This window comes from Aphanomyces astaci (assembly GCF_000520075.1).
Source record: "Aphanomyces astaci strain APO3 unplaced genomic scaffold supercont1.52, whole genome shotgun sequence".
NCBI classification, from domain to species: domain Eukaryota; phylum Oomycota; class Saprolegniomycetes; order Saprolegniales; family Verrucalvaceae; genus Aphanomyces; species Aphanomyces astaci.
The window spans coordinates 519,649-543,079 of NW_009798315.1; the positions used below are offsets into that span (position 1 = coordinate 519,649).

Below are 23,431 nucleotides of genomic sequence, written 5' to 3' on the forward strand. Positions count from 1 at the left end.
GTATTATTCCAACTCCAAAACCTTTCCCAATGGTGCGCTACATCCAGCATATCCTGGTTCGTATACATTCTTTTACTACACCATTTTAGGATTAAGTTCAGGTTATTTCCAGTATATTTCGTCCGATGCACAACCGACCTTCACTCCATGTGCGTTATGTTCGCCGATCATTCGATATATTTCGTCCAGACCCTACATCGTTGCAGTATATTTCGACTAATGTCCGGCATATGTCACCCCACAGGCGGTATATTTCATGCGATGTTCAATATATTTCGAGTGATATTCCCTCTATTTCGACTTTACAGTTAGATGCAATTCACAGTCAAGTAAATCGTAGGTGGTGGATAGCGTTTTGAACAAATCATAGATATGCGACGAAGTGAATCCTCTACAACCTTACACCTTGTAGTTCGATTGTTCTACGGTTTGCCGAAAACGTGGGTGACATCGAAGTTTGCGCCTGACGAAGCAGTGCCTTGATTTACTTGACAGTTGTGAATTGCACGCGACTGCGCGACTCCAACAGTAAGAGCATCTCCACTGCGCGACTGTAAACACAACCGTAATTTTCTACTACGAGTACTACTGTACTATTCGAATTTACGGATAATTCCTCTATTATCCGGGAAATCATGTGATACTACGTACTACAGTGTAGTACTGTTGGGAGCGACACTATTAATAACTGTAAATTTTCTCGTTTTATGCTCGACTGTAAACATAACTGTAAACACCAAATTTTCCGGGTTACATACATTTATCCGAGTACCGGATACAATAAGTGCTATCCGGGAAAACCGAAGTTACAGTTAATTTTAGTGCCAAACATAATGTCGACGCTGTGGAGATGCAACCATTGTTAGTGATAGCAAACGACAGGTGAATACGGTAGCAACACACGGGGTCGGGGGGTTCCGAGGGTATCATGTAACGTTACTGGTCCTTTTCACGGAAATAATTCCCTGGGAGCGACAGTGGAACTGTTGCTGTCAGAGAATTCTTTCCCTCAACCAACAAAATTCCGTCCACGCTTTTCCCAATGTTTACAGTGAGTGTATGTACTATTAAAGTAACAGCGACGATGGTGTTTTTTCCTTCGTTGTCTCTCTACATGTTAGCAAGTACTAGTAGTACCAGGTAGATCAATCAACCCCGTCGTGCGTCGGCGGTTGGTCGTCACAGCTGGTGAGGCCAAATATTTAGTTGATAACCTCATGGTGACTGGCAAGCTTCCAAAAGAGTCACCAGCCTAGCTAGATACAACAAACACCGTGGTAAATCATCCACACTTTTGTCTCGATTGGTCGGCGCAACCATCGGCACCAGGCACTAAATACACTATAAATGACTCAAAACGTGGCATGATATGGTGCGTGAGATTGTCGCGAATCAAGATGAAGTGTCGATAGATATATATATGCAGACAAGCCGATAGAACATGCGGGGAATATGGCGACATATTGTTGCTCTTGCCTTTGAGTTAAAGTATACTCCTGGCCATTGTACACTCGATGTTGTACATGTATAATCGAGGCGATATGTACTGTATATGCGTTCGAAACGGCATGGTCTCGACATTCCATTTCATTTCGCAACTTCCTAAGTTGACATCATGAAGTCGGTTGTTGCCAGCTCGGCGGTCCTGGTGGCCTTGTCGACGCTGCAGTGGACCCACGCCATCAACATCTGCAACGCGTTGGTCCCCCACTCGTGGACTCAAGCCGCCTCAACCAACCCAAAACTCCAAGGCGCCCTCAATGAACTCAGCAAGTATGCCGTCGCTACGTGGTATACGGATCGCTGGGAAGACGCCGTCAACGACCTCCTTCAAAAGTGCTCGGGCACCCAAGTGCCTTCCATTGTCATCTACGGCTTGCCCCACAAGGACTGTACCGACGGATACTCTAGAGACGGCAACAACGAAGACTCAGCGAAGTACAAAACGTGGGTGCAGAGTCTCGTCTCGCGCGTAGGCTCCAGAGAGGTGGTGTACGTGCTGGAACCGGATGCGATCGGTCTGCTGTCCAAAGACTACTGCGCCAAGGAAAACAACTACCTAGACAACCTCAAAGTCGCCCTTGGACTCATTTCGAGCGGCAACCCCAACGCCAAAGTGTACGTGGACGTGGCGACTTGGAGTGAGCGCGACGAAGCCACCAAAGTTCTGAACGACCTCAAGACGGCCGGTCGGCTACACGGAATCACGATCAACACGTCCAACTACAAGACCAACGCCCAGCTCATGTCGTTTTGCAGCACTATCTCAGGGGCCACGGGGGGGCTCCACTGTGTGTTCGACACATCTCGCAACTATCGAGGATCGGTGGGGGACGAGTGGTGCAACTCGCGGTCGGCGGGCATCGGTGCCCCCCCAGGCACCAACACTGGCCATCCGCTCGTGGACTTCAACCTGTGGCTCAAGGTGCCCGGGGAGAGCGACGGCACCTGCAAAGACCGGACCGCCGACGCCCAAGAAGGGCCAACGGCGGGCGAGTTTTTCCTCCAAGGGTTTACTTCGCTCTGGAACAACGGATACTTTGTCGACGAGCAAGGGCTGCCCAAGATCGGTGACGTGCGGTCGGTCCCCACGTCAGCTCTGGGCACCGAAGCCCCGAAGGCGACGACGGTCGCTGCACCCATCACCGCCTCCACATCTCTACCTACAACAGAGTCGACACCTGCACCACCAGCGACCACATCGCGTTCTTATAACGTCGACGACATTGTTGCTATTGATGCGGCGAGTACCGTCGAAGGAGGCCCTTTGTCTCAACCCCCATCCCCCATCATCACCACCACGACACAATCCAACGAGATTTCTGTCCAAGCCCAACCCGGGGAAGAAACCAGCTTCACCCCGTCGATGGTGCTGTTGATCGCCGCCGTGGCCGTAGCTGGTGTCGTCGCCACCGTCCTGGCGGTTATTGTCATCCGCAAGCGCAACATTCGCGAGAAGTTCAACGACTTCATCGAACGCGACTCGAGCGGTATCGTCGTGTTGGGCCATAGCACCCCCATGCATGGCCTCGACACCCAGCGCGCCCTCGCTATGATCTAGGAGGGGTTGAGTGTTTATCGTTTGTTGTGCCCTTAATTTATTCACGCGTGGACGCGTCTATATCATCGTCGTTTACTACATACACTCTCGTTGACAAAACTGGACGCAAAACCGTTGTGGATGGATAAGTTATTAAACGGATTATAAAGTTACCGACGCGGGAGTAAAAACGTTTAACTATACGAGTCTATGAATCCATCTAACTACAAGGGGCAGACCAAGGCAATTCGATTGTAAATATTGGGTATCTTCCCATGGTGTGACCAGAGAGAGGTTCAGTACTACTCTGGCGCAGAATAGTTGTCGCCTCCATTTTCACTTGATTTATGTATGCCAAAACTTGAGTTTTCCGAATAAACCTGTCTAATTGGATATGAAGTATCGGATTATATAGGTAAATACACCAGAATCGGGTGATGGCAGGTCGCTTCCAAGATTCCAAGATGGCTTGGTGACGCATGGCTGTATAGTATTCATATTGGCAATTCGATTGAAAAATGGACTGGGATTGCCAATCGAATAAGCAAAATCGACGCAGTACTCGACGGACCCAAGTGGCCAATGAAGTGTTCGAATAAAAATCTTTCGACCAATCAAATTGGAGGTGATGCACAAAGAGTTCAACCTTTTTCTTCGACGTATCTGACAGGTTTCACATTGAGTGTATATATTTCACAGTCTGTTCAAGTAAAACGATGTCTACACGATTTCAGGTAGATTTGACGTCGTTCTCTACCGAAAACACCAAATTTTGCTTGAAAGCAGAAGACATGTAGTTAAATAGTTTGTTTATTTCGGTCAGAAAATAGTAGTCTTAGGGCCGACCTGAATGCCACGAAAACAGGCATAAAATTGCCGTTTATCCAACAAAAGTTGCCAAATTCGAAATATTTCATTTTTCGAGATTTTGTTCGTGTGGACGCCACCAAAGTTTTAAAAAATACTAAAATTAATATTTTGGATTCGATACAAATTTCCAGACCCCGTGGAATCGAATCTCGCCGCTGAATTGAATCTCGAATCGCGCTATTGGCTAATCCATTTTGAAGTGGATTTGATTGGCTCTTACAGAAAGGACAAGTATATTCAACCAATCAGAACTCCAGCGTGATTCAATATTGCTTCGACAAACCAATCGAATTTTGGAAGTTTATAGTGAATTCACAATAGTACGCCATAATTTTCTTGCGCATCGGATGTTTTATGGCATTAAAAATAGACCGATTTGGTCCAACTTTTTTATCGAGGTTTTTTGTGTACACATTAACAGTGTGAAGTCTTGCACTTCACAGTCAATTGGAAATCGGTATTTTCATTCATTCTTACATGATGAAGAAACAATTCCTTCAGCCAGTGGTGGAAGGAATTTCCTATTACCATTGAATAATACAACAATAACCGTAATGAATACCTCGACTAGAATGATCTACTTATTTATTCTTCATATTCAAAATATATATCTGTCGCTCGGTGTTCACTGATAACTGATTCCTTGAGCAGGACCTTTCAGCAAAAATAAATATTTTAAAATAGAATATACTTGATTTAGGTTGAGAATGCATTTTTCCCGGCTCTGGCTTGTGGGGCAGTGGTCGAGATGAACTGTGGCCCTTATCGTCGCGGTAGGGAATTCACTGATCGAATCAATTGAGGTGTAACATTATCACGGCTAACCACAATCCACTGTTGAAAGTGTCGAGTTTTTTAGTCTAGGCACGGGCTTGTGTGGATTGAGTTTGTTCAGGGAATTACAGTAACTGTGATCCCCCATATTGGAGGCTTGCGGCGGAGCAGCCACCACCACCACCTCTGTATGGTGTCGCAGATGGATGGTGTATGATGCTGTTGGCACCTTTTTCCACCGGCTAAATGCTTGAACGAGCTTGGCGTGGCACCAGTGCAAGACAAAAAGCTTGAGTCGCACTAGTTGCTGGCGCGTACGGGGCACCACGTGGTCGCGCGGAGACGAAATACGACGACGACCGTCGGATTTCCATATGTGAAACAACGTTGTGACGGTCTTCGTTGTCGTCGTCGCAGATCCCGTAGATCGAAGGCGTCTCCCTAGCCACCAAGTCACCACTCGTCGTAAACTCATGGCGGCCGACAGACAGTACATGCCCCCTTGTGTACACCAGCAGTCGACGTGATACTCTAGTCCGAACGTAGTAGCCACAGACCACCTCGGGGGAATTAGTTGTTTGTCCATCTTCACCGGGATGTCAGATTGATTCAATGCCGGAACCCTCCATGACCACGCCTCTGGTTGATCGTCCAATGAACACACAAACCCGCGTTGCAACACATCCTCTTTGTCTTCGTCGTCGTCGTCGGTGGTGCTTGATGGACCTGCATCCGGATGACCAGTCATCGACGACAGACAATACATCGAGACTTCGGGGCGGAATCGTGCCCAGGCGACCGCAGAAATATGACATTGATCCAACCGACCGACGTAGTCATACTCTAGTGTGGACAATGGCAGCGGAGATAGATGGGGGTCTTGATTCTAGTGTATTTAGTATATCAATGAAATTCCACTATGTTAAATGACTCCAGTGGAGTTCCCCGCACCTCGAAATCGGAACGATCGTGTTGGAAACGATGGACATTATCGTGGTCGTCGTTGTCGGATGTTGTGGATCGGGGGCTTGATTCGGGGGATATATGACTACTAGTAGTACTACTAGTACGTTGCATGCGGTACGTATCGGACACGTCTTGATGCCAGGGGGGGAGGGGGATGTGGGAATGTTGGTCAAATCGGTGGCTGCAAAACGAACACGCCACGTCACCTACCGACCCTTCAAACGACTTGCATCCGCACGATTCTGTGCAGTGCAGTGCTCGGCCGTGTAGTACCACACCCAAATACGCTATCAGAAAAGATTTAGTGCATGAAACACGGTGGTATACAATAACAAATAACAAATGGAGCATAAAATGGAGTTGCTTCGACATTGTATAACCTTGAAAGAAGACACGCCACGTGTCCGAGGGGAGTAGGTGCAGGACATAGTAGAATCCGGATTGGCCTTCGTATTCGGCCTCCAGCCGTGCACCTAAGTGCACATCAAGTGAACCAACCATCCACACGAATTCCAAACGCGAGGTACCTCGCTCCAACAAACAAAGCATCGCCGGCACGTTGCCACTCACCATCGCATACACAACGGGTGTCAACCCTTGGCCATCCTACAAAGCACAGCAGCAGCAGAATTAATAACCAAAAATAGTTTTTTTAACAAAAGTCGACATAGTCGAATTATTTCAGAAAATAAAACTCGAATATTGACCACTTTTGCTCCGTTGTCATGGCTAAGAATATACTATTAATAGTAGTACCACAATATCCACATCCGCGTGGTACTGGTCTATCAAAACTTGGATCAAGCGCGGGGCAACAGTTGATTGGACACGAGCTACTAAATGCAGCAGTGTGGGTGTAGCCCCATCCCCTTGCAGTCGCCCCAATGACGTGGCAGGCGGAGCTGCATCCAGCAAAGCCGCAACTGCTGACCCCTGGCGTCGGGTAGCCGCCCGCCTCAGCGCCGTCCCTTCTACGTCCACCACGCCTTGGCTAAGCAGGCACTGGATCACGTCGACGGCTCCACTAAACATATACACACACCACAAGTGAATACAAGGTGTCGAATCACGTTATTTCTAGACCACAAATGAAACGAATTGTACTAGTGAGCTGCCCAATCCAACGGTGGCAGGTTGAGTGGTCCACAGGGCTCGACGAGGGACACTCCGAACGAGGCCAAGATGCTGACGTATGCGACAGAGTTGTTGCTACACGCTGCGTATAGCTCGGTGAATTGAAAGGCTTGGCTTGCAATTGGATATAGTGGCCGCCAAGCAGCAGTGCCATCGATAGACTGTAGAAACATAAACAATTCAATCCATCATCGTTCATTTTACTTTGTCAGCGTGTTGTACCTTGTTCCCCGTAGAGATGACCGACACTTGTGTGGACAAGAGCCGTCGCAGCACACCATTCAACACCACAGGGTCATGGCAGCAGTTATCCCCCTTGGATTCGTCGAAATGTATTGGATACCCAAACAACCTAATATAGTGTCTCGATAGATTGAATATATTCGGTCTGTTGTCAAACCACCATATATATATATATATCTTTGAGAACGAGGAAGAGATCCTACCTTGCGACCTGCGTAGGTGTGCACCCATCAGCATTTGACGATGACAAGCATGTCGTCGTGGGGTTGCTGTTTATCGAGCGTAGCCACGTCGCAAGCTCGAGAAACCCTCGCGCACAAGCTACATGCTCCAACGATGTCACATGTGGCTACGACAACAATATCTCCCAGTCACATTGCATATGGAAAAAATATCATAAAATAATAGCGAAACAGTAAGTATACCATGTGCACGTGTAGCGCCTCGATAGACCGAAAAAAATCTTGTGGTGCCGTGGCAGCCATCCATTTCAGGGACGCCATAGCATTGGATTCCACTGCAGCCACCAATGCGGCGGCAAAGTTGAACTGGCTCTGTCGTCGGTTCGTCCATAGAAACGCCACCACGGACACATCGTTGGTTCGCATGGCATAATACAATGCATCTCGTCCTGAAAGCAGCATCAGTATTCTGTCACTATTCAAAGCATTGCTATGAATTTGCTCCAAATTTCCCAATTTTATGCGACTCGTAAAACCGATTTCACAAATATCTCGCCGCGAAATTTCATCGGTTTTCCCGATTCCGCACAAGCATGACGAAATAGTGTAGCCAATCAGCGACAAGCATTTCTAGATTGACCAATGGGAGCGATTCGTGATCGGTTTGGCCGGCGTGGTTTGATTGAACAGGGTCCGGAAAGTCGTACCAAATCAATAATACCTTGTCCTCATAATAATACCATCATTGTATGAGAATACGCATCGTAACCATGAACAGAAAGTCAAAAGAACATTAAAAACGCATTTAAAAAAACCGAGATTTGATTTCTAGCCAAACGTCGTACCTTGACCATCCGTCGTCGCAAGACAGAGTGTGGGCTCCAAGATACAAAGGACCCGAACAATGTCAAGGCGCCGATGCCAGATGGCCCACACGATGGCGGGTTTGCCTGTAATAAATATAGTATATATTTGGCAAAATGAAATACTTGTCTTTCATTTCATTAAAACAATACTATTACATAAACGCACCGTAGACGACGGCTTGAGGGGTAGGTCGGGCGCCGTGCGCAATAATACAGCGCAGGATCGTCTGCGACATGTTGAAATGGATGGCCAGCGTCAGCCCAAGGTCGCAATGTGTCCAGCATCCCATCGAACGAAGCGACAGGATATATGTTTCATCTCCACGACTGGCTACCACAGCGTGGTCCGCACGAATGGTGTAGTAGCTCTTGTCCTCGGTGTGAATCATGTTATCCACCAATAGTCGGGTCACAGCGGTGTTTGCATTGGCCAACGCCAGGTCCAAATACGTTTGAAGGTAGGAGGACTACACACAGTCACCATAATATCCTAAACCCTTCGATTTATTTGTCGAAGAGTTTGGAGTTCCACACACCTGAATCAGGCTGACATGGCACTGTACGAGCCATACAAACAGACTCGTCCGAGTTTGAACGGCAATGTCGTCGTTAACGGATCGGTGTCGACAGGGAGAGCTCAGCAGTAGACACATGGCCGGGATGTCGATAGCTGAGAAGGGGTAGTCATGAGCTTGAAGCCACCGGCAGCTGGCGAGACATGCATTCTCCACAGCTACCACTAGCCAACTTGTCGAGCGCTACAAAAGATGAATTCGTAAGACAATACCTCACATGTATGTATGAAATAAACCCAAACAGTGGGAATGCACTACCGAATCGTTAAACAACGTAGCGCCGCATAGGTTGGCTAGGCGATGGGCCAAGTGCAGTCTTCGTAGGCGAAACGCCGAGAATGCAGCGTGGGCTAGATTGTCCCAAGTGGAGTAATAATTCAGCCCAATTGACACATCCAACAAAGCACAAAGTCCCGATTCGATAACCGTCATCGCATGTTTTGCGTCTGAGTTGTCGTTGGTGTCATTACGGGGAAAGATACTGGGAGTAAACGAAGCCTGGCCACACAGTGTGGCGAAAGCACTTGAAGGAAAGATATCTGGACACAGCCAGCGTGAACTCCACTGGACTAGCGTCGCACGGCTGTTGGCATCGTCCACATAAGCTCTCCATACTTGGTCTCTACATTCGAATCTCCTGACATGTCTTCGAATATATATATATATATATACTTGACGGGGACATATAAATAGAATTACCGCACGATGATGTTGGCGCCATATTGCAACAACAGGTCGGCAATGTCGTATGATCGAGCGACCAATGCAATGGCTAGAGGGGACGCTATCGGTTCCACCGTGTCGCAGGATGTTGCAGTAGATGATTGTAGCTGCGGGGATGATAGGGGTCGAGGTACCAGCAGCTTCAAGGTCTTGAGCTCGACTGTGTGTTGCGCCACGTCATGTAGCGACCTGCAATTCTCATGCACAGTGTCATTCCGAGTAGAACGCTTTACATTTAGGTCGAAGAATGTATACAGGTCAGTACATTGTTTCCATAGCTTCTCGTAGGCGGTTGGGCTGAGAGGTATTCAAGGTAGTAGACATTTTAGATTGGGAGCGGCGTCGACATCTCGGTGGGCGCGGCTCATGTATTCTGGTAGCCATGTTGGCGTTGGCCCCCAATTGCAGCATCGCCTGATGTACCCTCGCCATCATCATCAGTGTTCCATGGTAGGTCGTGAATATGCAGGGATGTGTGTACATACCTCTGCCAGGGCCGTTTGACCAGTGGCACACGCAACGTGAAGCGGCGAATGATGTACATCGTCGCACATTTGCAACAGCTCAACGACCACCCCCACGAGCGCCGCTGACTGGAGCAAGTACGACGCCACAGCCGCATGTTTGTTCCTGACACTCCAGTGCAAAGCTGTACGACCAGTGGCGTCTGCGCAAAGCAGCAGCGCCTCGATCATGTCGACTGGTTGATTTGACGAGTTGGCGTCCAAGAGCAGGACGCAGCCTTCAATAAAGCCGCCCTTGGCACTCACGTGCAAGGCGGTACACCCAGATGAATCTTGCTTTAGTGGGTCGACGCTGCACAACAGGCGGCGGTTGACCAACACTTCCTTTGTGGCGGCAACTTGCTGGCTTAAGCACGCTATAAGATAAACGAATTGTTTGGATTCACAGCCAAAAAATGATATGGAGGTATAACCTTGGTGGAGCAATGTCCATTCCAACAACGGCAATACTGTCCAGTTGGATGATCTTAGATCGTAATTTGAGAGGATAAATTGCATGCGGTGAACATTTCCGGTTGACACTGCATCAAACAAATCTCCCCTAAATCGAGTCACGCATGTTTAGGTCCTTGGCGGGTCGAGGTACAGTACCGCTGGCGAACGTCTAGGGCTTGAATCGACCAACCATACTTGTCGTGCACATTCGTGAGCAGTGAAGGCGGTGCATGGGCTAGCATGGCATCTACGCAAGCCAACACACTTGGCTACAACGCGGTCAGATAATACTCTACCTACCACCATGGTATGTACATGTTTGCTTACGCATGGACGCTGCAATGCCTTGTGTAGCGCGGTGCGTCCGGCTACATCTACGACGTGCAACTGAAGCATTGCGTCTGGAAGTTCCAACAGGCGAAGCACACAGGAGAGGTGGCCATGGGTCGCGGCTACATGCAGTGGCGTACTCCCGGTGCAGTCTTGGTGCATGGTGCATGTTTCTTGTAGCGCCATATTCAACGCCTTCACATCCCCCACACGACACGCTACGTCCGTGACGACATTTGTGTGGGGTGCGAGTTGAGTGAGTATGCATACCTACCTTCGTGCAATGACGTAAACTGGAGACTCGCCAGTTGCCATAGGTGTAATTTCGAGTGCCACGGGTGCAACTCTACGTTGTCGGCATCGTCGCCGCCTACGCGGGTTGCCGTGTACCGAAGAAACCAAGATTCGTGGCGGGTTCGGGGGCGAAATCGATTTGGTGGGCGGTGCTGTCGTATGAGCTTGACATACTCGCCCATTTGTAAACTTGTGTGCAGATGCGGAGACGGTTACACAGTGAACCGACACACACTTGGATTTTCAGGTGATTAGCTAGGATAGGAGTTCTACCCTCTGCAGGAGGTAGTACAATCTGGAGTAACTTCGTCGAGGCATCCTCTACGAGTACTATACGTATAAGAGGTCCTTAGCCCCAAATCTACTTGACTACTACGTACAGTAGTACATACTACGCAGTACAGTGTACACCTTTAGCTTGGCCTAACTTTCCGATACTAGATACTACATATTTATAACATTTTTCAAATCAATTTTATATCAATGGGGGGTTAGCTCAGTGGTAGAGCGTTGGATTCCAGACCCAACGGTCAAGGGTTCAACTCCCTTACTCCTCATTTCTTTTTATCCATCATAGCGATGATATTTTGCCTCAAATATAATAAAATCCTTTCTGTTTTCGGCCTTATATAGGCAAATAACGTTTGGCATCTGAAGATATAATTGCGTTTAAGTGGCCACCTCATGAGCGTGGTAAACTACAAAAGTTGACTTGTTGCGATATCGTCGGTCGATGTTACGGGTTGTGTGAAATTAGCGCATGCTAAAACTATGGTTGGTGGAAATCCCACTCCATGATTGGTTGCATTCTTCAAAACTAATCTGTCAAATTACTGTCCAATCCGATGGCTGCAAAGCTGAATATTTCCACCAATCCAAAGTGACCATTGACCTGAACGTGCAAGCCAATCGTTACGCCAATGGTACTCCAGTCAAAAGTCGAGTGCATCTTGTGTTTGGAAGAGTTTGGAACTGCCTTCGTCGTCACACCCACCTCGCTCTAGGAACCATGGTCGTGTACAACTTCAAGAAGATTCAGACGGTGCCGCCGGCCAACAACTTTGTGGACATCATCCTCACGCGCACTCAGCGCAAAACCCCCACAGTGATCCATCCCACGTATGCCATCTCTCGCATCCGTGCGTTTTACATGCGTAAGGTCAAGTTCACGCAGCAAACGTGCCAGGAAAAGCTCAGCCAGATCATCGACGACTTTCCGCGACTTGACGACATCCATCCGTTCTACGCCGACCTGATCAACATCTTGTACGACAAGGACCACTACAAGCTCGCGCTCGGCCAGATCAACACGGCGCGCGCGTTGGTGGACAACATCGCCAAGGACTACGTGCGCATGATCAAGTACGGCGACACGCTGTACCGATGCAAGCAGCTCAAGCGCGCAGCGCTTGGTCGTATCTGCACCTTGCTCAAGAAGAACAAGAGCAGCTTGGACTACCTCGAGGAAGTGCGCAAGCACTTGAGTCGTCTGCCCAGCATCGACCCCAACACCCGCACGTTGCTCGTAACGGGGTTTCCCAACGTCGGCAAGTCCAGCTTCATGAACAAAGTGACCCGCGCCGACGTGGACGTGCAGCCGTACGCGTTTACGACCAAGGCGCTGTATGTGGGCCATATGGACTACAAATACCTCCGGTGGCAAGTAATCGACACCCCCGGGATCTTGGACCACCCGCTGGAGCAGCGCAACACGATTGAAATGCAAGCCGTGACGGCGCTGGCCCATTTGCAGGCGTCCGTGTTGTTCTTCCTGGACATTTCAGAGCAGTGCGGGTTCACCATTGAGCAGCAGTTGAGTCTCTTTGCCAACATCCGGCCGTTGTTTGCCAACAAGCCACTGCTGTTGGTGTGCAATAAGATCGATCAAATGCCATACGAACTGCTGCCGGCGCACCACAAAGAAGCCATCGAAGAGGCCGCGACCACGGCCAGCGCCAAGATCTTTACCATGAGCAACCACTCGGAAGAGAACGTGAGCACCGTGAAAAACTACGCTTGCGACGAACTGCTCAGTCACCGCGTGAGCACCAAAGTCAAGGGCAAGAAGGTCGGCGATGTGCTCAACCGGCTCACGGTGGCCATGCCCGTGGCGCGCGACGAGATTGTCCGAGACATCAGCATCCCCGACAGCGTCCTCCAGGCTCGCGACGACCCTTCTTCGTTGGCAGCATCCCGCAAGACGCAAAAGCAAAAGATGGTTGAGAATGGCGGCGCCGGCGTGTACGCGATGGACTACACTGAGCATTACGAAGGCATGCTCAAGAACAAGGAATGGCGCCATGATGTGATGCCCGAGATCTGGAACGGCAAGAACTTGGCTGACTTTGTGGACCCAGACATTCTCGCGCGTTTGGACGAGCTCGAGCGCGAAGAAGAGGCGCTGGATGCCGCTGCCGCCGACCAAGATATGGAAGACGACGACATTGTATCGGATTTGGATGAAGAGGACAAGGTGACCCTTCGTGCGATTCGCGACAAGAAGCACGTGATGATTGCCGAACATCGCCAAGCCAAAAACAAGAACCGAAGCGTATTGCCTCGCAAACATATGCGCCGCACCCTCGACGGGTTCAAAGATAGCTTGGACTCGCTCGGTGTCGACAGCTCCAAGCTCGGCCATGCCACCGCCAAAGCTAAAAAATACGAAGTCGACGACGAACAGCGTGGCCGCAAACGTACGCGGGACGAAGTGGATGACGTCGATATGGAAGGCGGGGATGACGACGACGATAGTGCCAACAAGGGCGGTGCCCGCCTGCGGTCGACGTCGGTGGCCCGCCGCTCCAAGTCCAAGTCGGGCCGCTCGCTGAGCCGCGTGGCGCCTCGTGATGAAAGCGGATTCCGCGACGAAGCCATGCAGGCTAAGAGTAAGAACATTGCGCTCAAGCAGCAGCGCAAGATGAACAAGATGGCCAAGATTGGCGAGGCGGATCGCCACCAGTTGCCCAAACTCGCCAAGTGGCAAAACTCGGGCAAGCGCGGCAACGGCAACACCAACTCGAGATAAACCACGATGTTGTGTCGTGTTGTGTGAATATATTATGTATTGGATCATATCTCAACACAGCTATTGGTGATGGGTGGGGGAGCACTACCTACCGAGTACTATACAGTAGTACACAGTACAGTACTAGGATCAGTCGCCGTTTCTTGTTGAATTGTGTGGAGGAATGATAAGCCAATAATCCGACATGACTCGGGACGCATGTTTAGAACGAGGGTAACTCATCAAGTACTTTTCAAAATGGGCATTATCCAATCAAAACGCTCCCCAACTCATTCCAAAAAATCCATATTTCACTAGTTTGGGAAACTCAGCTATTTCCCCAATGACTGGCTAATAATGGATGCCTCACTATCCAATAATTGAGCCCAATCGCATCCCAACTTTTCAATGTGACATGATGGACTCGACCACTGCCGTGTGTGTTGCTGTCGTTGCTGCCTTGGCGCCGCGCATCAACACTCTTGTCGTACCCAGTACCACGTGGTGTTGGCATTGAACGCAAGAGTTGGAACTCAGCCTCTAGCTCGGCTCGGGTACACTTTGCGCGAACCACTGGGTGCATTTCCAAAATGGATATTTGACTGTGTTATTGACCAATCAGTATGCATCGTAGTCTAATGATTTATGTCCAATCAATCATGGTCATAGTATGGATAGAAAATGAGACGAAATGTTTTGTCACCCCATTTTTCGTTTTTTTCCACCTGGTACAGTATTAATGCCTACTGGTAGTATTAATAACGTTTACCGTGGTAGGGCGGTTTCACTTGGTGATTCTTCCAATGTTGGCCTGATTCGAATCGTAAGGGCTCGATTAACAAATACGTACGTACATATATAGTCTACTTTCAGGGCAGACACTTCTACTGTACATGTAAACTGTATATACACATACTACCACTGTCCGAAAGTAGTTGCAACATTTGAGATTGTTGAATTCCGAAAATGGTTGCAACAAATATCGCGAGTAATTCACCTGTAACATGTTGAATAGTATTTCAACGATTGCAATTTGGTACGAATTGCTCATATGACTGTTGTTCCCCAAATCTAAAGGAATCACACATGGGTGCTAATAATGTGAAAATACCGGACAAAATGTACGATAATACGGATAAACCGGATAAGAGAGGAACCCAATTCCGGATAGAATCGTTACATCCAAAGTATATAGGATAAAGTATCAAACTTGGCCGCATTCCGGATAAATACGTTACATCGTGGATATCTTGGATAAAGTAATAAACTTGGATTCTTGATTTACTCTTTCGATTGAGGGTACTCTGGGACGGCATTAGTTTATTCGTATTCACCTTGAACTCCTCTATCAAAGCATACCTTTAGATTTTGATATTTTGATAATCTTGACTCTCATTATTAAATTATTCTGAATGTTGCAACTACTTCCGGACATAGGTAGTATAAACTGTAAGCCTTAACAAGTTCACAATTGACAGGTGGGGCACGAAATATAGGAAAACTCCATGTCCAGAGTAAAAAAGATGAGGAGTAAGGGCGTTGAACCCTTGACCGTTGGGTCTGGAATCCAACGCTCTACCACTGAGCTAACCCCCCTTTTTGGATTTCAATAGAATACTTTCTTATAGGCCAGCTCGCAAACTGTGGGTACAATATTTCTTCCTTCGCTCTGCTTTGCACTTGTTTTGGCGTCGGCTTTACGTGGATAACAGAGTGTTACAAAGTTGAATAAATACCTAGTGTCTTAGCTAATTCACTGGGGTTTTATAAATACCACATAACTCTGAGCAATAATAATCACATGTGATGCTGAAGTGACCAAAACACATTGGCTGTTATTCCATCGCGTACGTGTAGTACATGCTACCTGCATGTACTACTCGATGGAACAAGTAGATGGTGTGGTTTTGTACGATGTGGCACCATACGTACATAGCTGTACGATAGAACTCCGGCGCATGTCCTCGCTGTGTGTCATTTGTAATATAAAAAGTTGTTCATGATGACCAGTGAATTGTGCAATTTGGTCGCGAGAATAGCAGATATAACTTCGATTTGCACTTTTCAAATGTGCAAAAGCGAGGGAGTTGCATAAACGACCTACCTACATACTACGTAGTACTGTATATACGTGTAATTACATTCTGTAACGAAACGTGACATCCTAAATCATGGTATTAATAACTACGGATTATCTAAAACACTGGGGTCGATGTAACAAACACCCTGGTTTATGGTGTGAATACAGTGGTTGCCGGTAAAACCCGGCCAGTGCAACTTTTGCCCATGACTTGAAAATACTATGTTCAGTGGTATGGCGCACAATCAAAATATAATGAAAATCACTTCGTGCAACTCCGTGAAGACGACATGTATTGGCTAAAACTAAAGTCAGTGAGTCCGGATAATGCGCGTCGCACGCGTCGCAAAACCGGATAACGCGCATATTCGAGTGTCCGCAACAATCTCACACAATACATGACCATCAAATTGTTATGAATTAAATCTCAAGTACTGATGGGATCGCTTTATCAAAGGCTTTCACAATCGTGTCTGTCGAAATACGATCCCAGACCTTAATCGTCCGTTTCACTGTGGCCAAATCCTTCTCTTGTGCCGTCAAGATGTTTTCCCTTGGTTGCGCTCATTTGGAAATACGTGCTGGACTTGCTGACAGATTTGACAAGCGTCATTTGTAGATTTGAATCGAGCCAATTAGAGGCAAGCGACTTTGTGATTGGTTATCGAATATTCCCATGAAGTTATCCAATCAAAACACAGAACCATACATCCCTACTTTTGGTTATTTATTTAAATTTTGGAGAGTTGCCCTGGCCGGGTTTTACCAGCAACCACTGTAGCCTAAAGAGGCGAAAAGCACAATAAGCTGGGTCGCATTTCGTGAATATGCAATATTAATAATAATTGGTTTCATGTCGTATTTCTAAGGTGATACAGTACAGCGATTTCCTTAACGTTAACTGTACGAACAACAAGACTTAGAGCAGGGAAAATATGGGTGCAAGTACATACCGGTACAGTGCTACGTACTAGTACTAGTATGTACAAACACTTCCGAGCCACTTGATTTTATCTAGTTAACGTTAACTACAGGTACTTCAAGCAGTACTACGCGCATAATTCACAGATGAACAGTTTTGATTGAAGCTCTACGGCCTACGGTAGGCCTAGTACGTACTACTGTCGGTGCATTGGTGAGTAGTACAGTACCTTGGTCGAGGCACCCTTTACCACCAACCAGGAGCAATGTCTGCAGCTGAACATTCGATTTGGCTTCAGATATTCAGACTGTTACAATTAACTCTTAATTGTGACACACTACTATCAAATCCAAAGTGGGGGGTTAGCTCAGTGGTAGAGCGTTGGATTCCAGACCCAACGGTCAAGGGTTCAACTCCCTTACTCCTCATTCTTTTTATCTTGTTTTGACCAACGATACTGTAAAGCGCAATATTTCGCTTGTAATGAATTTTTTCGGCGTCAGCTTGAGAATTAATTTTGACTGTAAAAGATCGAAAACTATTTCGACGAATTTGTCAATCAGCCCCAACCAGACTGTAATGCCGCCAGTGAATGCGATGGATGCCGACACCTTGGCGTCACCGCCACACCGACGCAGCGCTTGTTGCTCGCACAGGGTGTCGCTCAACGATACAGTAGTCTCGTTGCCACGGTCAACTCCTTTCAAGGTCAACTCCTTTCTCAACATGGTTGGTACAGTATTATTCGCTAACGTTACTGCATCACACCCACGCTTGTGCAAGGCTTTCTCTGACGAAGACTCTTTGACGAATGGAGTTCACTATGGAGTGAACGACCGCGCGAAAGGTGAACACCAGTGGATGTGCGTTTTCGTCCAAGCGATCGGCGGTTTGTGTGCCATCGCTTTCGGCAACGTGACAACTGTCGATCGCATGGTTGCATGCAATGGTGATCGTGGTAGGGTTGGATAGTGTCGCACGCTTTGGACGCTTGAATCTTGTGAAGCTCTTTCATTTGGCCTGCTGCATGGATAAACTCGAGTCTCCCGACACGCCGTCGGTCTGACGGCAATCCATGGTCGCATCGATGTCGTCACGCTCTTGCTGGATCAAAGTTACCTCACCAGCGGCCACCACTTTGTGTTGCATTGCTGGCACTTGGACACTGGACATTTGAACTTGGAAATTTGGAACGTGTGAAATTTTTGACCAACAAAGAAAGGAACGAGGACGACGTGGAGGGGACGGCATGCAATGGACATTTGGATGTCGTGAAGTTTCTGTGTGATAACCAACTCGAACTTTGTCGCATCTAGCAGACGTAGAGGTACTGTACGCTGTCGAGTATAATCAAGTGGACGTGATGCAGTAGGAGGGCAACCACGCCATATTGATCGGAATTGCCAGCCATCTCCCATTCGTACCTTATAGAAATGTCTGGGTAAGGAGCTCAATTGAAGTTGGCCTGGATAACGAGTGCGATGACTACCGGTACTACGTCTGTAGTAATGAGGAGAACTGACATGATCATTCCATTAACGTCGCTCGCCCGAAATGAGAAAGCGAAGATTTTTACTAACATTACATTACTGTAGTTAATCAAAGCGGAAGTGAAAGTGGATGTTGGAGGACCTCCAAAAAATATGTTGTTGCTATTGTACCAGTACTGTATATTAATAACAGTAGTACTTGAAGTACATCGTAGTAATACTAATAATAGTTACTATAACGTTAATATTAATAGTTTCTACTTCTGAAGTACGTATTAAACATACTTCGAATTATTTATATGGATTTCAAATATCCGTGATAGTATCATGTGTCATCCAAACGTCATCCAAAGGTCATCCAACATTAATATTAGGTCATATCCTAATTAGTATAGATGAGAGAAAATTAGGATAATGCTAGGTCATTGTATACAGGCCTCGTCTGGGAGCGGCACGAGATTTGCAAGAATCAAGCGACTGATAAGAAGTTATTTAGAAATTCTAGTTATAACGACCTCGTGGACAAAAAGAAATGAGGAGTAAGGGAGTTGAACCCTTGACCGTTGGGTCTGGAATCCAACGCTCTACCACTGAGCTAACCCCCCGATATGATTCTTGCTAAGCTCAACTACTATGGTTAGATTTACATTATCTATACTAATACTGCGAAACGACGGCCTCCCATGCATCCGCTTTGACGACGCCGCGCGACCACCCGCCGCGACAGTCAGTCTACTCATGCGAAGCCCCAGAACCGCTTAGGTGCGACTTCGCACTTACGAGCTGGGGTATACGCGAGCATTGTTTAAAATAATAATGCACCGTTGGATTAGCCAATAGCGCCGATTCGAATCACGAATCGGCGCTATTGGCTAATCCATTTTTGAGTGGAGTTGATTGGCTCTGACAGAAAGGACAAGTACATTCAACCAATCAGAGCTCCAGCGTGATTCAATATTGATTAGACACACGAATTTTAGAAGTTTGTAGGCAAGTTATTAATTAGCACGTGTGATGAACGGTGCATTATTATTTTATACAATGCTCGCGTATACCCCAGCTCGTAAGTGCGAAGTCGCACCTAAGCGGTTCTGGGGCTTCGCATGAGTAGACTGACTGTCGCGGCGGGTGGTCGCGCGGCGTCGTCAAAGCGGATGCATGGGAGGCCGTCGTTTCGCAGTATTAGTATAGATAATGCAAATCTAACCATAGTAGTTGAGCTTAGCAAGAATCATATCGGGGGGTTAGCTCAGTGGTAGAGCGTTGGATTCCAGACCCAACGGTCAAGGGTTCAACTCCCTTACTCCTCATTTCTTTTTGTCCACGAGGTCGTTATAACTAGAATTTCTAAATAACTTCTTATCAGTCGCTTGATTCTTGCAAATCTCGTGATTATAAATAGCGTAGTTAGTGGCCAGACCTTCCGATTTCGTCAATCTAAACGGAATAGCTAGCGTGAAAACAGTAAGCTGACAGTCCAGAGTGCCGCCCAAGCCCTACGTTGGACACAAACGTATATTCCATTGCGCACCAGCGTTTCAACAGCAAGAGTGATACAGTGTACTATTTGAGAGAACAAAGTCAAGTGCATGTTCTAGAGCTTGCTAGCTGGGGGTACGGGAGCAGCAGCCGGGGCAGACGGTTGCGGCAGTGGCGCGGGGCCGCGGAATAGTGTGCCAATACGCTGGCCCTCCACAGCATGCACCAAGCTGTTGGGCGCAGCAGGCAGCATCACTGCCGCCTTTGATAGAGCACCCCGTCAACAGTTAAAATCTACTGCTAGATATACTAGTACTGGTATTTACCTTGACCACTCCGCTGTTGATGGCGTCGACACACGCGAGGACTTTGTCCAGTTGTCCGTGGTGGCCTACACGAGAAGTCGATGCAAATTGCATCGGTTGCAACGGGTTGTACTCATGCACAACCGCGCCATTGGCATCTACACATGTCGATATATAGAACTATTACTATCGATGATGTACATATATAGAATGTATTGCGTATATACATATACAATAGGTCATAATAATGATCATGCCAGGATCGACTTGACGACACTGCAACATACCAGCCAGGCCAGCCGTATCTGTGACCAAAAGCATCAGTTCAGCGCCCAATTCCTGAGCTACCAGCGATGCCAGCGAATCGTTGTCCCACGCAATTCGATTCTAACTCGACGAACACATGACGGTCGTCTTCATACAGTATAAACTCGTTCAGAGCTGGAAAAAGAAACGGCACTTTACCGTGGCGTCGGTTAACGGCGCCTTACGCTGAGACACAACATCGTTCTCGTTGATAATGGGAATGATCCCGACTTGCAGCAACGACAAGATTGTCTGCTTGACATTTTCTCGAGTCTATATGGCAGACGACGTAAACATGTACGATGACGACGATGATCATGGCATGGAGACGCAATAATGTTTGGTTACCTCGGGCACTTGAAAGTCGGTGTCGGACGTCAAGATTTGTGAACATGCCAAGTGGTACTGGGAGAAGAGCACTTCGTACAGCGACTGCATCCCGCTTTGACCTACATGAATTGGGGATCATGATTGCCGGCTACATCGCGGGTGTTTAGGTACCTGCGGCGGCGCAGGCCTTGGGGTTCAACGAGCCCTGTGCTGCGGGGTTGTACCCTTTCAAGTGGGATTGCATAGATCCCGACAGCATCTGTTGGCGCTTGAGCACCATGCGTCCGATGGCCACGGCGCCACTCGACACGAGGATGATCTGCTTGCCTTGCATGTGCAATCGCGCGATCTGCTCGACGATGCAGCCAATCTTGCCCATGGCGAGCAAGCCCTCAGGCGAGTTAACAACCTCCGTGCCAATCTTGACCAAGATGATCCGGGCGTGCTGGAGAGAGCTCCGTGGCTCGTCCATGAGGTAGTGCCTTCAACACACAAAATTTATTATCCTGCCACAAGATTTTTTGAGTTCAGCTTCAATATGCGTTGTCACGGGTTTTGCGCTTTCGATCATTATTCGGAGTAATAGTATTTTGTACTATTAATATTAATTACTACTATTAATACTATTAATAGTAGTAATTAATAATAATTAATACTACATATTAATAGTACTACGTATTAATACTATTAATACTATTAATACGTAGGACTATTAATACGTATTAATACTATTAATACTATTAATACGTAGTACTATTAATACGTATTAATACTATTAATACTATTAATACGTAGTACTATTAATATGTAGTATTAATACTATTAATAGTACGTATTAACTGTAAATTGTGAGAGGATCAGATTGCAACTCTGCCCAATTCGCAACCAAGTTTACATGACACTATTTTTGTTTTCTTGTGAATAACTAACTACCTGAGGCTGCTTTCGAGGCAACGATACAGTATGCTCATTAACTTACAGTACTGTATTAATAATATACTATTAATGGGGGACTCGGGGACTCTAGGGGTTGTGTTGGTGTTTACAGTTAAAAGTATCTAGTACTACTACTACGTAGCACTACTATAATACTATCCATGTACTACTCCGTTCCACAAAAACTGTCAGGTAGATTTTCACTTGATTAAAGTATGCACTGGGCAATTGAAACGACTTGCTTTTTGTATGCCACTCCAAAACACCATAACCCGCACCAAAAATTTTATTGTATTTTTTTAATGTCTCATTCAAGAGACTTGACCATGGCATCGAGGTGAACCTCCTCACCAAGTCGGCTATTCAAATGAGCCAAAGCGCTCTCGTAGGACGATGCAAAGTCTGCAATGAGAGCGTCCTTCTTCATGTGAGGAAGCTTATACTCGTTGCTGCCATGTATTTCAAAGGACAATTCCATAACTTTTTGAAGGGTTACGAAAGTCTTTGCAAGCGTGTCAGTCGGCAACTCATAGAACGCATTTTCTACAGCAACAATAAGCTCCTCGATGGTTCGAGTGCACTTTTGGTACTGTAGGCTTTGAATAGAATTAAAGAATCCTAAATCTAACACGTTGAAATCGGGGATGGCAGCTTCAATTTCGTCGCTTGTTCGGAGCGCATGGCGTCCAGAGTTCCCTTAAAACACTGTACGTATTGTGTATAGGGCGCACCCTAGTCCCACCCACTTACTCAGGGACGTTTTAGGTCAATAACGTTAGTACCAAATTCCCTGAGTGAGTGGGTTTTGACCAATTGAGTGGGTGTGTCACCCACTCACTCGGGGAATTGGTCAAGTATATAACATGAACGAAAAAAGAATGAGGAGTAAGGGAGTTGAACCATTGACCGTTGGGTCTGGAATCCAACGCTCTACCACTGAATCTTAAGAACCACTAGAATCCATCAGGGGGGGTTAGCTCCCCCCTGATGGATTCTAGTGGTTCTTAAGATATACAGTAAGTTATTTAGGCAGATAAGTAATTTAGGCAGATAAGGAAGTATTATTGATACTAACGATATTAACTACTGGTATTGGGGGACTGCCAAAACCTCCGCAGACTATTTTGCAACCGCTCGCAAATGAGACATTTCTCGATTTATAATACCGGTTGCAAATTGCGGAGAGGTCAAAACCGTCTCTCCAATTTGCTACAGGTCGCTCGCATTTATCCAGCATAATGTAACGTTAATGCAACAATTTTTCTTTGTTTTGCAGTTTTGTTTGTCACTTGAAGCTCGTTGGGTGCAAGATTGTCGCTCCTCCAAGTGCGCGAAGCAGCTTGTCATTATGATTAACAATGAGGGCTTATCCGGATGATAAATACTACAAAAAGGGAGTTTGAGGAGGTTTTGGCAGTCCCCCAATACCAGTAGTTCAGTAGTTAATACACCATTTTGCGTTTAATTCCAGCTTATTTTCAATATATTTCCACCAACCTCCGATATATTTCACCGAATCCCCAATATAATTCACCCAACCTCCATTATATTTCACGCCGATGTAAAATATTGGCGATATATTTCACCCAACCTCTGTTATAATTCACCCAACCTACGGTT

The 23,431-nt window shown here is 47.0% G+C and overlaps 4 protein-coding genes and 5 non-coding genes across 12 annotated transcripts; 5 read left to right on the forward strand and 4 right to left on the reverse strand.

The window, feature by feature from the left end:
• Positions 1–1,615: 1,615 nt before the first annotated feature.
• Positions 1,616–3,114, forward strand: H257_13995 (hypothetical protein; the record flags this gene model as incomplete). Its single annotated transcript, XM_009841707.1, has 1 exon — positions 1,616–3,114. The coding sequence occupies one exon, from the start codon at positions 1,616–1,618 to the stop codon at positions 3,059–3,061; it is 1,446 nt and encodes a 481-aa protein (XP_009840009.1). The 3' UTR covers positions 3,062–3,114.
• A 1,486-nt stretch (positions 3,115–4,600) lies between these two features.
• H257_13996 (hypothetical protein) lies at positions 4,601–11,156 on the reverse strand. 3 transcript variants are annotated; one of them, XM_009841709.1, is made up of 20 exons: positions 10,937–11,156; positions 10,660–10,880; positions 10,489–10,601; positions 10,311–10,438; positions 9,859–10,253; positions 9,639–9,787; positions 9,350–9,562; positions 8,909–9,272; positions 8,612–8,833; positions 8,242–8,542; positions 8,055–8,159; positions 7,453–7,658; positions 7,231–7,376; positions 7,007–7,136; positions 6,755–6,945; positions 6,407–6,674; positions 6,178–6,256; positions 6,031–6,123; positions 5,636–5,937; positions 4,601–5,570 (listed from the first exon to the last, which is right to left on the reverse strand). In XM_009841709.1, exons 1-20 carry the CDS (start codon positions 11,136–11,138, stop codon positions 4,731–4,733), a joined length of 4,668 nt encoding a protein of 1,555 aa, XP_009840011.1. In that variant the 5' UTR covers positions 11,139–11,156; the 3' UTR covers positions 4,601–4,730. The 3 variants fall into 3 exon arrangements, with proteins under 3 accessions (XP_009840011.1, XP_009840012.1, XP_009840010.1); XM_009841710.1 differs by lacking the exons at positions 10,311–10,438; positions 10,489–10,601; positions 10,660–10,880; positions 10,937–11,156 and having other exon boundaries at positions 9,859–10,286; XM_009841708.1 differs by lacking the exons at positions 9,859–10,253; positions 10,311–10,438; positions 10,489–10,601; positions 10,660–10,880; positions 10,937–11,156 and having other exon boundaries at positions 9,639–9,824.
• Positions 11,157–11,441: 285 nt separating this feature from the next.
• H257_13997 lies at positions 11,442–11,513 on the forward strand. The gene has a single exon. It is a non-coding gene; the product is annotated as a tRNA-Trp (tRNA).
• A 381-nt stretch (positions 11,514–11,894) lies between these two features.
• On the forward strand, positions 11,895–14,043 carry H257_13998 (hypothetical protein). Its single transcript, XM_009841711.1, has one exon. It carries the CDS (start codon positions 11,966–11,968, stop codon positions 13,982–13,984), a length of 2,019 nt encoding a protein of 672 aa, XP_009840013.1. The 5' UTR covers positions 11,895–11,965; the 3' UTR covers positions 13,985–14,043.
• A 1,444-nt stretch (positions 14,044–15,487) lies between these two features.
• H257_13999 lies at positions 15,488–15,559 on the reverse strand. The gene has a single exon. It is a non-coding gene; the product is annotated as a tRNA-Trp (tRNA).
• Positions 15,560–17,321: 1,762 nt separating this feature from the next.
• On the forward strand, positions 17,322–17,393 carry H257_14000. Its single transcript has one exon. It is a non-coding gene; the product is annotated as a tRNA-Trp (tRNA).
• Positions 17,394–18,988: 1,595 nt separating this feature from the next.
• Positions 18,989–19,060, reverse strand: H257_14001. The gene has a single exon. It is a non-coding gene; the product is annotated as a tRNA-Trp (tRNA).
• Positions 19,061–19,693: 633 nt separating this feature from the next.
• H257_14002 lies at positions 19,694–19,765 on the forward strand. Its single transcript has one exon. It is a non-coding gene; the product is annotated as a tRNA-Trp (tRNA).
• Positions 19,766–19,976: 211 nt separating this feature from the next.
• H257_14003 lies at positions 19,977–21,381 on the reverse strand. Of its 2 annotated transcripts, XM_009841712.1 has the most exons (6): positions 21,047–21,381; positions 20,894–20,994; positions 20,705–20,818; positions 20,527–20,626; positions 20,261–20,397; positions 19,977–20,196 (listed from the first exon to the last, which is right to left on the reverse strand). In XM_009841712.1, the coding sequence occupies exons 1-6, from the start codon at positions 21,345–21,347 to the stop codon at positions 20,050–20,052; spliced, it is 900 nt and encodes a 299-aa protein (XP_009840014.1). In that variant the 5' UTR covers positions 21,348–21,381; the 3' UTR covers positions 19,977–20,049. The 2 variants fall into 2 exon arrangements, with proteins under 2 accessions (XP_009840014.1, XP_009840015.1); XM_009841713.1 differs by lacking the exon at positions 19,977–20,196 and having other exon boundaries at positions 20,202–20,397.
• Between the last annotated feature and the right edge of the window lie 2,050 nt (positions 21,382–23,431).

Coding starts and splice junctions, on each gene's coding strand:
- H257_13996 (XM_009841709.1), bottom strand. CDS start 11,138: ATGGGCGAGTATGTCAAGCTCATACGACAGCACCGCCCACCAAATCGA. Junction 10,602..10,659: donor AGGCATTGCAGCGTCCATGC/GTAAGCAAACAT, acceptor ACCGCGTTGTAG/CCAAGTGTGTTGGCTTGCGT. Junction 7,137..7,230: donor ACACCTACGCAGGTCGCAAG/GTAGGATCTCTT, acceptor ACACTATATTAG/GTTGTTTGGGTATCCAATAC.
- H257_14003 (XM_009841712.1), bottom strand. CDS start 21,347: ATGGACGAGCCACGGAGCTCTCTCCAGCACGCCCGGATCATCTTGGTC. Junction 20,995..21,046: donor CAAGGCCTGCGCCGCCGCAG/GTACCTAAACAC, acceptor CAATTCATGTAG/GTCAAAGCGGGATGCAGTCG. Junction 20,197..20,260: donor TCAACAGCGGAGTGGTCAAG/GTAAATACCAGT, acceptor GCTCTATCAAAG/GCGGCAGTGATGCTGCCTGC.
- H257_13998 (XM_009841711.1), top strand. CDS start 11,966: ATGGTCGTGTACAACTTCAAGAAGATTCAGACGGTGCCGCCGGCCAAC.